General features: G+C 63.0%; 2 protein-coding genes across 2 annotated transcripts in view; one reads left to right on the top strand and one right to left on the bottom strand.

Moving 5' to 3' along the window:
* Positions 1–629: 629 nt before the first annotated feature.
* On the bottom strand, positions 630–7,340 carry CDC37 (cell division cycle 37, HSP90 cochaperone). Its single transcript, XM_065859306.2, has 8 exons — positions 7,155–7,340; positions 4,685–4,960; positions 4,500–4,605; positions 3,765–3,880; positions 2,273–2,395; positions 1,442–1,624; positions 1,290–1,361; positions 630–1,200 (listed from the first exon to the last, which is right to left on the bottom strand). The coding sequence occupies exons 1-8, from the start codon at positions 7,254–7,256 to the stop codon at positions 1,048–1,050; spliced, it is 1,131 nt and encodes a 376-aa protein (XP_065715378.1). The 5' UTR covers positions 7,257–7,340; the 3' UTR covers positions 630–1,047.
* Positions 7,341–8,285: 945 nt separating this feature from the next.
* The window catches only part of PDE4A (phosphodiesterase 4A), a 25,591-nt gene continuing 21,160 nt past the window's right edge, over positions 8,286–12,716 (top strand). The window contains exons 1-3 of the mRNA XM_071800681.1: positions 8,286–8,371; positions 10,226–10,343; positions 11,021–11,199. Of these exons, the coding sequence (XP_071656782.1) occupies positions 10,302–10,343; positions 11,021–11,199 (221 nt within the window). The 5' untranslated portion in view covers positions 8,286–8,371; positions 10,226–10,301. The remainder of the gene's footprint in view (positions 8,372–10,225; positions 10,344–11,020; positions 11,200–12,716) is intronic.

The raw sequence follows: 12,716 nt of genomic DNA, 5'->3' as shown, positions 1-12,716 counted from the left end.
GGGAGGGAGGAGCCACAGGTGGACAGGACGGGGCCGCAGCTGCATCTAAACGGGGGGGGGGCACATCTGGATAGAGCCACGGGCACATCTGGCCCCCCAAGTCAGCCTTGGGGGGGCGGTCCTGAACCTCCCACCCCCCCAGGGGCTCTGTCTTGTTCCCCCACCTCCAAATTGTCCCCAGTTGCCCCCGGGGGCTCTGTCTTTCCCCCCCCCCCCCCCATCCCCAAATTGTCCCCAATATCCCCCCTGGTGACTCCATCTTTCCCCCCTCCACTTCCAAACTGTCCTCAATTCCCCCCCTGGGGTTCTGTCTTGTCCCCCCCCCACCCCCAAACTGTCCCCAAATTGTCTCCACTCCCCCCCAGGGGCCTCCATCATGTCCCCCCCCACCCCAAACTGTCCCCAATTCCCCCCCTGGGGCTCCACCTTGTGTGTCCCCCCCCTAAATTGTCCCCATTCCCCCCTCAACTCCACATTCAGCTCCCTCCATCTCTTTATTCAACACCACAGTCGCGACCCCCCCCCAAAAACCTCCCCCCCCACCATCAAACCCCCCAAACCCCCCCAGGCCATGGGGGGGACAAAGGGGGGTGCAGCAGCTCCACGATGTCACTAAAAGGCGCGTAAAGTGTGGACCCCTTAGTGCCTTTTATTGTTTAATATCTTACACCATTTTCACAATTTACGTCGGTTTTTTTTTACCCTTTACAAACATTTTATGTTTTTTGCCTTTTTTACCTTTACACTGAATTATTTTTACGCTTTACATCTTTTTTTTTTAGCCTTTACACTTATTTTTTATGATTTAAGCGGGTTTTTTTGAGCCTTTAGGGTAATTCTTTTATGATTGCGCCTCTTTTAGAGCCTTTACGGTAACAGTATTACCGTAAAGCCTCAAAAAAAGCGCAAAGGAATTACCGTAAAGGCTCAAAAAAGGCGCAGCGCAATTACCGTAAAGGCTCAAAAAAAGCGCCAAGCTTAATTCTTTCACGCTTTCCGCCTTTTTTTGAGCCTTCACCCCATTTTCCGCCCCTTTCCGCCTCTTTCTCACGCGTCTCCTTTCTCCCCGTCGCCGTTTTCCCTGGGAATCTCCTCATAAACGGCTTCGCCGCCGCCTCCTTTTTCGGCTCCTTCCCCCGTTTTGGCGTTGGGGACCCAAAGCCCCGAATCGATGCAGCGTTGCATGTGATATTTGGCTTCCTAAATTCAATTAAAACCTGATTAAAAGGGGTTTTTTTTGCGGGGGGGGTCTAAAGGTTTTTTGGGAGGGGGGGACAACAACAACTCACAGTCGGGTCCATTTTGCTGATGGTGTCTTGCAGCATCTGAACGTCTTTGACGTCGAAACACTTCTGCAGCTCCTAAAAGCGACACGAAACCCACCTCAAGATGCGAGGATACGACCGAAATTGGCTGGTTTAGCCCCAAAATTCGTACTCACGGCGGGGAGGGACTCATAAACCTCCACGGGGTCCAGCCCCCCCGGGCCCAGGCGCTTCTGCCGCTCCTCCTCCTCGTACTCCTTCATGGCCTTCTCGATGCGGGCCCTGGCGCGGCCGCGCACCCGCTCCTTGAAGGCGGCCAGCTCGTCGTTGAAGCCCTCCATGTACTGCTGGTCGGCCGTCTGTGCCGAAACGGGGCCAAAAACCTCGCTTGCCACCCCAAAACCCACCCCGAGCTCCCAGAGGGTTTCATCCCCATGATAAGAGGGGAATTTTGACCCCAAATTGTGCCCAAATTGTCCCAAATCTCCCCCTCGCGACTTCACATCCAGCTCGTTCCATCACTTATTCAACACAATGGGGGATGCAAAAACCTCCTTTTCCACCCCAAAATCCACCCTCAGCTCCCAAAGGGTTTCATCCCCATGATAAGAGGGGAATTCTGACCCCAAGTTGTCCCCAAATTGTGCCCAAATTGTCCCAAATCTCCTCCTCACAACTTCACATCCAGCTCCTTCCTTCCCTTTATTCACCGCAACAGGGGACACAAAATCCTCGCTTTCCACCCCAAAATCCACCCTGGGGTCCTAAATGGTTTAATCATCACGACAAGAGATTAATTTTGTCCCCCCCCCCCCAAATTGTGCCCAAAAACGCCCCCAAAATGCCCCCCAACAATTAATCCAGCAGTGATTTATCTTCACCCCACGGGGTGAAAAGTCACTGTGGTGGGTAATTATCAACCTGGGGGGGGATTAATGACATGGGGGGGGATTAACGACCTGCAGGGGGGGATTAATGACCCGGGGGGGTGATTTGGGGGTTTTTACCTTAATTTTGGTGAAAAATTGCCGGAAACAAGCCCTGGGATCCACCTTGAGGCTCTTGGCCAGCTCGAGGATGAACTGCATGACGATGGTCTGGTGGGCGACCTGCTCCATCAGCGCGTGTTTCTGGGGGGGACAGGGCGAGCACCCCAAAATTCACCCATTTGAGCAGCGAGGGGGTGGGGGGGTCACCCCCAACCCCTTTTTGGGGAGAAAAACACGATAAATGGTGAATGGGGGGCAGGGATTTGAGGTTTGTGGTGGGTTTAGGGTTGGAGTGGGTGATGGAAAATGTGCTTTCTGACCCAAATTATGCCCCAGTTTTCTGTGGTTTTGGGGTGTTCGGCGTGGGGGGGCACGGGGGGGGGGGTGAGGATGAGGTGGGGGGGTCAAACCCCAAAAAAAAGGGGTTTAAAGCAAATTGAAGCAGAAATTAGAGGTGGGGGATGTGGTGCCCGTGGAACAGCCAAGGCCAAGGTGGAGGTGGCCGGGGGGGGGTTGTGGATGATTTGGGGGGCAGGGGGCACCTTTCTGGTCCCCAAACCCCCCCAGGAGGAGGTTGGGGGGACAAGGGGGGGGTGACAAAAGGCAACGGCCCCAGGTTGCACCGGGAAAGGTTTAAACGGGAGTTTTGGGGATAAATTCCGTCCCATGAAGGGTCGTGGGGATTCGGAAACGTCGTCACCGTCCGGGGGGTAAATGGGGCTCAATGGGGTCACATGGGGTTAAACGGGGTCACATGGGGTCAAATGGGACTCAATGGGGTCACATGGGGTTCAATGGGGTCAAACGGGGTTCAATGGGATCACATGGGATCAAACGGGGTCCAATGGGATCAAATGGGGTCAAACGGGGTCCAATGGGATCAAATGGGGTCAAACGGGGTCAAAGGGGATCAAATGGGGTCCAATGGGATCAAATGGGGTCAAACGGGGTTCAATGGGGTCAAACAGGATCAAACGGGGTTCAATGGGGTCACATGGGATCAAATGGGGTCAAACAGGGTTCAATGGGGTCACATGGGGTCAAACGGGGTCCAATGGGGTCACATGGGGTCAAACGGGACTCAATGGGGTCCAACGGGGTCACATGGGATCAAATGGGGTCAAACGGGGTCCAATGGGGTCACATGGCATCAAACGGGGTCCAACGGGGTCACATGGGATCAAATGGGGTCCAACGGGGTCCAATTGGGTCAAACGGGGTTCAGTGGGGTCACATGGGATCAAATGGGGTTCAATGGGGTCAAACGGGGTTCAATGGGGTCACATGGGATCAAATGGGGTCCAATTGGGTCAAACAGGGTTCAATGGGGTCACATGGGATCAAATGGGGTCTAATGGGGTCCAACGGGGTCCAACGGGGTCACAGTTTAGTGGTAAATCCGGTAGTTTGAGGGTAGCGATGATCTAAAGCTCCAGAACGCCCCAACGTCCGAGGCGACGAGGCCGCCATCCCGGCCCCAAATCCCCGGGGTTTCACCCCGTTTCCCCACCTCTTCCACCTCCAGGTCGATGCACCAGATGACCAGGTAATTAGCCGTCTCCTCGCAAACGAGGTGCGGGTTATCGGACAGGTATTTCTGGCTGTCGTCCCAGCGCCGCAACATCCCTGCAGGGCGGGGAATCCATCAAGCTCGTTAGCGAAAGCTCGTTAGGGGGACGAGGGGGGGTTCATCCCGATCCCCCCGGCCCAAATTGGGGTGAACGAGGCTTCAATTCGGCCAAAAAATGGGGAGGAATGTGGGGAAATGTCAGTGGATGAGTTCCAGCTGCTGGAGGGAGGGGGGTGGTCACCCTAAGGGGTCCCAGCACCCCAAAAAGGGGTCCAAGACCCCCCAAAAAGGGGGTTCCAGCATCAACAAGGAGTCCAAGACCCCCCAAAAAGGGGCCACAGCCCCAACAAAAAGGGGGTCCAAGCTCCCACCAAAAAGTGGGCTCCAGCCCCAACAAAAAAGGGGGTCCAAGGCCCCCAAAAAGGGGGTCTCAACCCCCCCAAAAAGGAGTCCCAGCCCCAAGAAAAAGGGGGTCCAAGACCCTCAAAAAGGGGGTCTCAACCCCCCCAAAAAGGAGTCCCAGCCCCAACAAAAAAGGGGGTCCAAGGCCCCCAAAAAGGGGGTCTCAACCCCCCCAAAAAGGGGTCCCAGCCCCAACAAAAAAGGGGGTCCCAGAGCCCAAAAAGGGGGTAACACCCCCCCAAAAAGGGGGTCCTGGCCCCTCCCCGCACCCACCAAAGTGTTTGATCTGCTTCTCGTATCTCTCCACGAAGCTCTTGTGCTTCTTCTCCTTCTGCTCCTCCGTCTCCTCCTTCTCCTCGGGCTTCACATTGAACACGCTCTGCGGGGCGACACCACCCCAACGTCACCCCGGGGGGGTCACAGAGCCACACAGCCCCCCCCGAACCCCCAAACCCCACCTTGCTGAAGCCGTCCTTGCTGAGCGTGTCCACGTTCCAGGGCATGTTCTTCTCCTTCTTGCGGAGCTCGTCCAGCTTGGCGTCCCAGCCGCGCTCCTCGGTGCGCAGCTGCTGGGCCTCGGCGCGCAGCTTCTCCAGCTCCCCCCGCGGCGCCCCCGCCGCCTCCAGCTCCGCCAGCCGCCGCTGGCACTCGGCGACGCGGCGCTTGCACTCCCGGCAGCCCCGCTCCAGCTCCTCCTTCTCCTTCTGGAACTGCTCCATGCGCTCCACGCGAGCCTGGGGGCAATAGGATGGGATATGGGGGTTAATCAGTGTTCATTGTCCGCTCCAGCTCCTCCTTCTCCTTCTAGAACTGCTCCATGCGCTCCACGCGAGCCTGGGGGCGATAGGATGGGATATGGGGGTTAATCAGTGTTCATTGTCCACTCCACCAGAGCCTGGGGGCCATAGGATGGGATATGGGGGTTCATCAGTGTTAATTGTCCACTCCAGCTCCTCCTTCTCCTTCTGGAACTGCTCCATGCGCTACACATGAGCCTGGGGGCAATAGGATGGGACATGTGGGTTAATCAGTGTTAATTGTCCACTCCATGCAAGCCTAGGGACAATAGGATGGGATATGGGGGTTAATCAGTGTTAATTGTCCACTCCACGCGAGCCTGGGGGTGATAGATTGGGATATGGGGGTTCATCAGTGTTAATTGTCCACTCCAGCTCCTCCTTCTCCTTCTGGAACTGCTCCATGTGTTCCACACAAGCCTGGGGGCGATAGGATGGGATAAGGGGGTTAATCAATCTTAACTGTCCACTCCACGCGAGCCTGGGGGTGATAGGATGGGATACGGGGGGTTAATCAGCATTAATTGTCCGCTCCACGTGAGCCTGGGGCGACACGATGGGAAATGGGGGGTTAATAACCATTAATTATCCTCGCGGCTCATTAGGGAAGCAGGAGATGCAGCAGGGGGTCTGGGATCCCTAGGGAGGGGGGTGCTCTGGAAAAGCCCAAAACAACGTGTTTAAGGGGTTAAAAGGGATGTGAACACCCCCAAAACAGCCTGGTTTAGAAAAGGGACACAAATGGACACAAACCAGCCCGGTTTAGGAGAACAAAGGGACACAAACCACCTAAACCAGCCCATTTTAGGGGAAAAAAGGGACATGAATGTCCCCAAACGCCCCACTTTAGGGGAAAAAAGGGACATAAATGTCCCCAAACGCCCCACTTTAGGGGAAAAAAGGGACATGAATGTCCCCAAACAGCCCGTTTTAGGGGAGAAAAGGGACACAAACGCACCTAAACCAGCCCATTTTAGGGGAAAAAAGGGACATGAATGTCCCCAACCGCCATGTTTTAGGAGAAAAAGGGGACATGAATGTTCCCAAACCCCCCGTTTTAGGGGAAAAATGATCAAGCTCATCCATGGGGTTTTTGGTGGAAGATTTTGGGGGGCAGATTTCTTCCCCACCCACCCCAAATTGGGGCTGAATGTGGCAAATAGCGACTGAAGGCCCTGAAGGTTCAATGGGGAAGAAGTGACCCCCCCCAGTTTAAGCCCCCATTCCAAACGGGGAGAACCCCCTGTGAGACACTGGGGGGGGGTAAAGGGCACAAGAGCCCTCCCAGCACCCACCGGTGCCCCCCAAAGTGGCCTCCTGGCGGGGGGGGGGGGGGGGGCAGGGGCTGTGCCCCCCCCACGGACCCCGGTCATGGGGAGGATTGGGGGGGGAAGGAATCCTGAGGAGGGCACTGGTTGCTATGGAAACGAGGGGGGGGGCAGAAAAAGGAGGGTGCCAAAGGAGATGGGACCCCCATTTTGGGGGGCTGGGACCCCCACTTTGATGAGGCCTAGGACCCTCATTTTGGGGGGGCTGGGACCCCCATTTTGTTGGGGTTTCAACCCCTTTTCGGTGGGGCTGGGATCCCTTTTATGGGGGGGTTGGACCCTCTTTTGCTGGGTGTTGAATCCTCTTTTTAGGGGAGTTTGGACCCCCCTTTCTTGGGGGGCTGGGACCCCCATTTTCATGGGGCCGCGTCCCCCTTTTAGGGTGGGGGCTGGAACCCCTTTTTGGGGGGGTTGAATCCTCTTTTTTGGGGCGTCTGGAACCCCTTTTTGGGGGGGTTGAATCCTCTTTTTTGGGGGGTCTGGAACCCCTTTTTGGGGGGGTTGAACCCTCTTTTTAGGGGGGGCTGGAACCCTCTTTTTTTGGGAGGGTTGGACCCCCTTTTAGGAGGGGCTGGAGCCACTTTTTGGGGGGGTTGAACCCTCTTTTTGGGGGAGAGGTGGGACCAAGCCCAACCCACCGGTTGCCATGACAACACGGGAACACCCACCCCCCCCCGCCCGGGGGTCCTCGGAGCCGGTTGGCACGGCAACACACCCCCCCCTCCTCACGGGGGTTCCGGTTGTCATGGGAACGGGCCTAGGGCGGGGGGCGGGGGGAAGAACCGCGGCCTCCCCGGGCGCACCTGGTGCCGCCATCGGAACAGGCTGGCGGTGTCGATGTTGGGGTGCGTCTCGTCCTCATCGTCCGAGACCTCGATGTGGTCCCACACGCTGTAATCGACCATGGCCGGGCCGCCCGGGCCGCCGCTCCGGCCGCTTCTCGAACCCTCCAGCGCCCGCCCCGCCTTCTCTTCCGCCCGCGACGCGCGCACTTCCGGCCGCGCCGCCCCGCGCGCTTCCGGCTGCGTCGCCGCACCGCCCCGCGCATGCGTGCGAGGGGAGAGCCCGCCGCGCCCGGCACAAAGATGGCGGTGGTTCTTAAAGGGCCACGCACGCCGGGAAAAAAGGGGTGAGGGAGGGGCCACCCGCTCGACGCCCCGAGGCCTGGGGGGGGCTGGGGGGGCTCCCACCGTCATCCTCAGGCACGGGCGACCCCGCTGGTGCCGCACATGTGGGGCCATGGGGACAGAGGGACGTGGGGGATGGGGATGTGGTGGCACAGGGACAGGAGGTGCTCAGGGCAACGGGGACACACAGGGGCTTGGGGACAGGGGGACGTGGTGACACAGGGACATGGGGACAAAGGGACCTGGCGACATAGGGGTGGGGGCACAGGGACATGTGGGGACAGGGGGACACGGGAACATGGGGACAGGGGGACATGGGGACATGGGCACAGGGGGACATGGTGGCACAGGGGGACATGGTGGCACAGGGACAGGAGGTGCTCAGGGTAATGGGGACACCCAGGGGCTTGGGGACAGACGGATGTGGTGACAGAGGGACATGGGGACAGAGGGACATGGGGGCACAGGGACATGGGGGGACATGGTGCTTTGGGGACACGGGGACATGGGGACACAGGGACAGGGACAGGAGGTGCTCAGGGCAATGGGGACACCCAGGGGCGTGGAGACGCGGGGACTTGGGGACACGGGACCGTGGGACACTCAGGGCCATGAGGACAGAGGGACATGGGGGGACATGGGGACACCGGGACACGGGTGGGACACCCAGAGGTACCGGGGGGGACAGCGCTGGGGACACTGGGGGTGCCCGGGGACACCCCCGGTGCCGGGGGACACGCGTGGGCGCGGGGGAGGGGCCGGGGGGGGGGCAGCCGTTCCCGCCGCGTTTCCGCCGCCGCTGCTCACCGGGAGCTCCCGGCGGCACCGGGGCCGCCGCCCGCAACAAAGGCGGGTGGGTGCCGGGGAGCGCCGCGGCACCGGGAGCCGCACAGGTACGGGAACGGGGAGCGCAACGGGGACGGCGACGGGGACCGCGCCGGGAACGGGGACCGCGCCGGGAACGGGAACGGGGACCGCAACGGGGACGGCGCCGGGAAGGGGGACCGCACCGGGAACGGGAATCGCGCCGGGAACGGGAACCGCGCCGGGAACGGGGACCGCAACCGGAACGGCAGCGGGAACGGGGACCGCACCGGGAACGGGAACGGCAGCGGGAACGGGGACCGCACCGGGAACGGGGACCGCGCCGAGAACGGGGACCGCACCGGGAACGGGGACCGCGCCGGGAACGGGAACGGCAGCGGGAACGGGAACGGCAGCGGGAACGGGGACGGCGCCGGGAACGGGAACCGCGCCGGGAACGGGGACCGCAACCGGAACGGCAGCGGGAACGGGAACCGCGCCGGGAACGGGGACTGCACCGGGAACGGGAACCGCGCCGGGAACGGGGACCGCAACCGGAACGGCAGCGGGAACGGGGACCGCGCCGGGAACGGGAACGGCAGCGGGAACGGGGCGGCTCCTTCCCGTGCCCCCGCCGCTGCCGGAGCCCCTCCCCGGTGCTGCCCCGTCCCCGAGCATCATCCATCCCGCCGGTGCCCCCCCCGCCGTGAGATGGCCGGGACCGCAGGGGAGGCAGCCCCGGGAAACCGGGGGGGATGCGGGACCGGGAGCTCCGGGGATGTAGAACTGGGGGATACGGGGATGCAGGACCCGGAGCTCCAGGGATACGGGACCGGGAGCTCCGGAGATGTAGGACCGGGGGATACGGGGATGCAGGACCCGGAGCTCCAGGGATACGGGACCGGGAGCTTCGGAGATGTAGGACCGGGGGATACGGGGATGCGGGACCGGGAGCTCCGGGGATGTAGAACTGGGGGATACGGGGATGCAGGACCCGGAGCTCCAGGGATACGGGACCGGGAGCTCCGGAGATGTAGGACCGGGGGATACGGGGATGCAGGATCGGGGGATGCGGGACCGGGAGCTCCGGGGATGTAGAACTGGGGGATACGGGAATGCGAGACCGGGAGCTCCGGGGATGCAGTAACGGGAGCTCCGGAGATGTAGGACCGGGGGATGCGGGACCGGGGACTATAGAACCGGAGGCTCCGGGGATGCGGGACCGGGGATCCCCGGGGCTGCGGGACGGGGACACCGGGCAGCACCCGCTCGGGGCGCGGGAGCCGCTGCCGCAGCAGCCGCTAACGGCACCGGAGCCCCGGGTGGGCACGATCCCCGCGGCTCGTCCCACGGGGGGTGCGAGACCCGAAACCGGAGCCGGTGGGGATCCCGGTAGAGGGACCGGGGTGGCCGGGGGGGGACACGAGGCTGTGGGTCCCCCCACCAGTGACAGCGTCTGGTCGTTAATTAATAGCAGAAAATGATTCCCAAAGCCGGTACCGGGAGGGGGGATGCGGAAGGGATGCCGGTACCGGGAGGGGATGCCGGTACCGGGGGGGATGCGGAAGGGATGCCGGTACCGAGAGGGGATGCCGGTACCGGGGGGGATGCGGAAGGGATGCCGGTACCGGGAGGGGATGCCGGTACCGGGGGTGGGATGCGGAAGGGATGCCGGTACCGCGGGGGGGGAATGTGGAAGGGATGCCGGTACCGGGGGAGGGATCCCGGTACCGGGGGGGGGCGGTGCCGGTGATCCCGGGGTTTCCCTGGCAACCTTTGGCAGGAGGAGCCGGGGGTCCCCGGAGCGGTTCCCCCAGCACCGGTGATCCCGGGGGGGCTGTGGCCGTGCCAGCGGGGGGGGCTCCGGTCGCGCCGCGGCTGCAATGAGCGTGTGGGGAACGGGGGGGCGCTCGGTGCCCCCCTCACCCCGGCTCCCCCCGCAGCCCCCGGGACGTGTCGGGGACCCCCACCCCCCCCCGCCATGGCCCCCGCGCCCTGAGCCCCCGCCCGGGTGGGCACATGAGGAAGAACCCGAGCGACGTGGCCGGGCCCCAGGAGCAGGTGGGGGCACCGGGGACCTCAGGGGACACCGGGGACACTGGGCGGGGTACAGGGGGGCACCGGGGACACTGGGGGGCACAGGGGGATGCAGGGGACCTCAGGGGGCACCGGGGACCTCAGGGGACACCGCGGGGACACAGGGGCTGCCAGGGACACTGGGGGGGCACAGGGAGGTACTGGGGACATTGGAGGGGCACAGGGGACACTGGGGGGAGCACAGGGGGGTACTGAGGAGACCAGGGGGTCCCCAGGGGACACCAGTAACACTGGGGGGGGCACAGGGGTCCTCAGGGAACACTGGGGACACTGGAGGGGCACAGGGAGGTACCGGGGACACTGGGGGACACCAGGGACACCGGGGGGGCACAGGGAGCACCAGGGGGGTACAGGGGACACCAGGGACGTTGGGGGGGCACAGGGAGGTACTGGGGAGACCAGGGGACACCAGGGGGGCACAGGGGACACCAGCGGGGTACAGGGGACACTGGGGACATTGGGGGGGGCACAGGGGTCCTCAGGGAACACTGGAGACACTGGGGGGGCACAGGGAGGTACTGAGGACACCGGGGGGCACAGGGGCCACTGGGGGGGCACAGGGGGTCCCGGGGGGGGGGGTGGGGCGGGGGGCTCCTGCTTTCATGCCGTGGCCGCTCTGACCCCCCGCCCGTTCCCCGCAGCCCCCCCTGGACCCCCGGGCCATGCCGGGTGCTGAGCTGCACCGGGGGCACCGCCGGCCCTCAGCCAACCTGCAGCTGCCCCCCCGGGACCCCCCGGAGCCCCCCGGCCGCCCGCGCCCCAACACGCTGCCCCTCGGCGCCCCCCCGCGCGTCACCGTCACCCGCCCCGACACCCCCAGGTACCAGCGCCGCAACGCCTTGGGGGGACATGGCGGGGGGGACATGGCCAGGATGGGGACTTTGTCTGGAATGGGGACATGGCCAGGGATGGGGACATGGCCAGGGATGGGGACATTGTCTGGAATGGGGACATGGCCAGGGATGGGGACATGGCCAGGGATGGGGACATGCTGGGATGGGGACATGGCCAAGATGGGGGCATGGCCAGGATGGGGACACTTTTTGGGATAGGGACGTTGTCTGAGATGGGAACATGGCCAGGGGATGGGGACATTGTCTGGAATGGGGACATGTCAGGATGGGGACAGTTTCTGGGATGGGGACATGTCCAAGATGGGGACATGGCCAGGGGATGGGGACATTGTCTGGAATGGGGACATGTTGGGATAGGGACAGTTTCAGGGATGGGGACACTGTTCAGCATGGGGACGTTGTCTGGGATGGGGATGCTGCTCAGGACGGTCCCAGTTCACAACCAGTTCCTGGGGTGGGGACAGTGTCTGGGATGGGGACACGGCCCAGGATGGGGACGTTGTCCTCGACGGGGACGTCACCTGGGACCAGGACAGTGCTGGGGATGGGGACAATGTCCAGGACAAGGTGCCCGTGCAGGTGACACCAGCGCTGGCCCCGCCGCCTCGCGTCACCATCCCCGTCATGGTCACAGCGCCGCAAAGCTCAGCCGGACCCCGCGGCCCCACCGCGCAGCCCCCAAAATCCCCCCACCCCCTTTAATCCTGCAGCTCTGCTCTGTGTCCCGGTGCCGTGTCCCGGTGCGGTGCCGTGTCCCGTGCGGTGCCGTGTCCCCAGTGTGGTGGTGTCCCCAGTGCCATGTTCCGGTGTGGTGCCGGTGCCGTGTCCCGGTGCTGTGTCCCAGTGCGGTGCTGTGTCCCAGTGCGGTGCTGTGTCCCAGTGCCGTGTCCCCGGTGCGGTGCTGTGTCCTGGTGCGGTGCGGTGTCCCCGGTGCGGTGTCCCCGGTGCGGTGTCCCCGGTGCGGTGCTGGTGCGGTGTCCCCAGTGCGGTGTCCCCGGTGCGATGTCCCCGGTGCGGTGTCCCCGGTGCGGTGCTGGTGCGGTGTCCCCGGTGCGGTGCCGGTGCCGGCGCCATGTGCCACCCGCCCCCCCCCGCAATGAATCATCCGCCGAACTTTCCAGGGTGTTCCCCCATTTCCCAGCCCACAGCCCCAAAATTGCCCGATCCCGGCGGTTTTCCCAGCGCGGGGGGGGACATCGGGGTCCCCTGTGCCGCAGTTGGGCTCTTGGGTGGGGGACATTGATGGGGGACATTATTTGGCGGGGGGGGGTGAAGGCAGCTGCGTTCACTCTCACCCACACCCCCCAATGTCAACAGAGCAGCTGAAAGTTGGGGGGTCGCATTGACCCCCCCCCCATTTTGTGCCAGGAGCTGGGGGGGGGGGACAGACGTGGGGACCCCCCCGGTGTCCCCTCGGTAAAGTGGGACCCCCACCGCGCTCCTGGGGGGCTGGGGACCCCCATTGCAGCGCTGTGGATGTGGG

Source organism: Patagioenas fasciata, chromosome 32, assembly GCF_037038585.1.
Source record: "Patagioenas fasciata isolate bPatFas1 chromosome 32, bPatFas1.hap1, whole genome shotgun sequence".
Lineage (NCBI taxonomy): Eukaryota > Metazoa > Chordata > Aves > Columbiformes > Columbidae > Patagioenas > Patagioenas fasciata.
This window is presented reverse-complemented; position numbering and strand designations above follow the sequence as displayed.

What these genes read in the sequence shown, in the direction of transcription:
- CDC37 (XM_065859306.2), bottom strand. Translation starts at nt 7,256, where the DNA reads ATGGTCGATTACAGCGTGTGGGACCACATCGAGGTCTCGGACGATGAG. An exon ending in GCAAGGACGGCTTCAGCAAG is followed by an intron (nt 4,606 to 4,684) that starts GTGGGGTTTGGG and finishes GTCGCCCCGCAG; the next exon opens with AGCGTGTTCAATGTGAAGCC. An exon ending in TCAGCAAAATGGACCCGACT is followed by an intron (nt 1,201 to 1,289) that starts GTGAGTTGTTGT and finishes AATTGAATTTAG; the next exon opens with GAAGCCAAATATCACATGCA.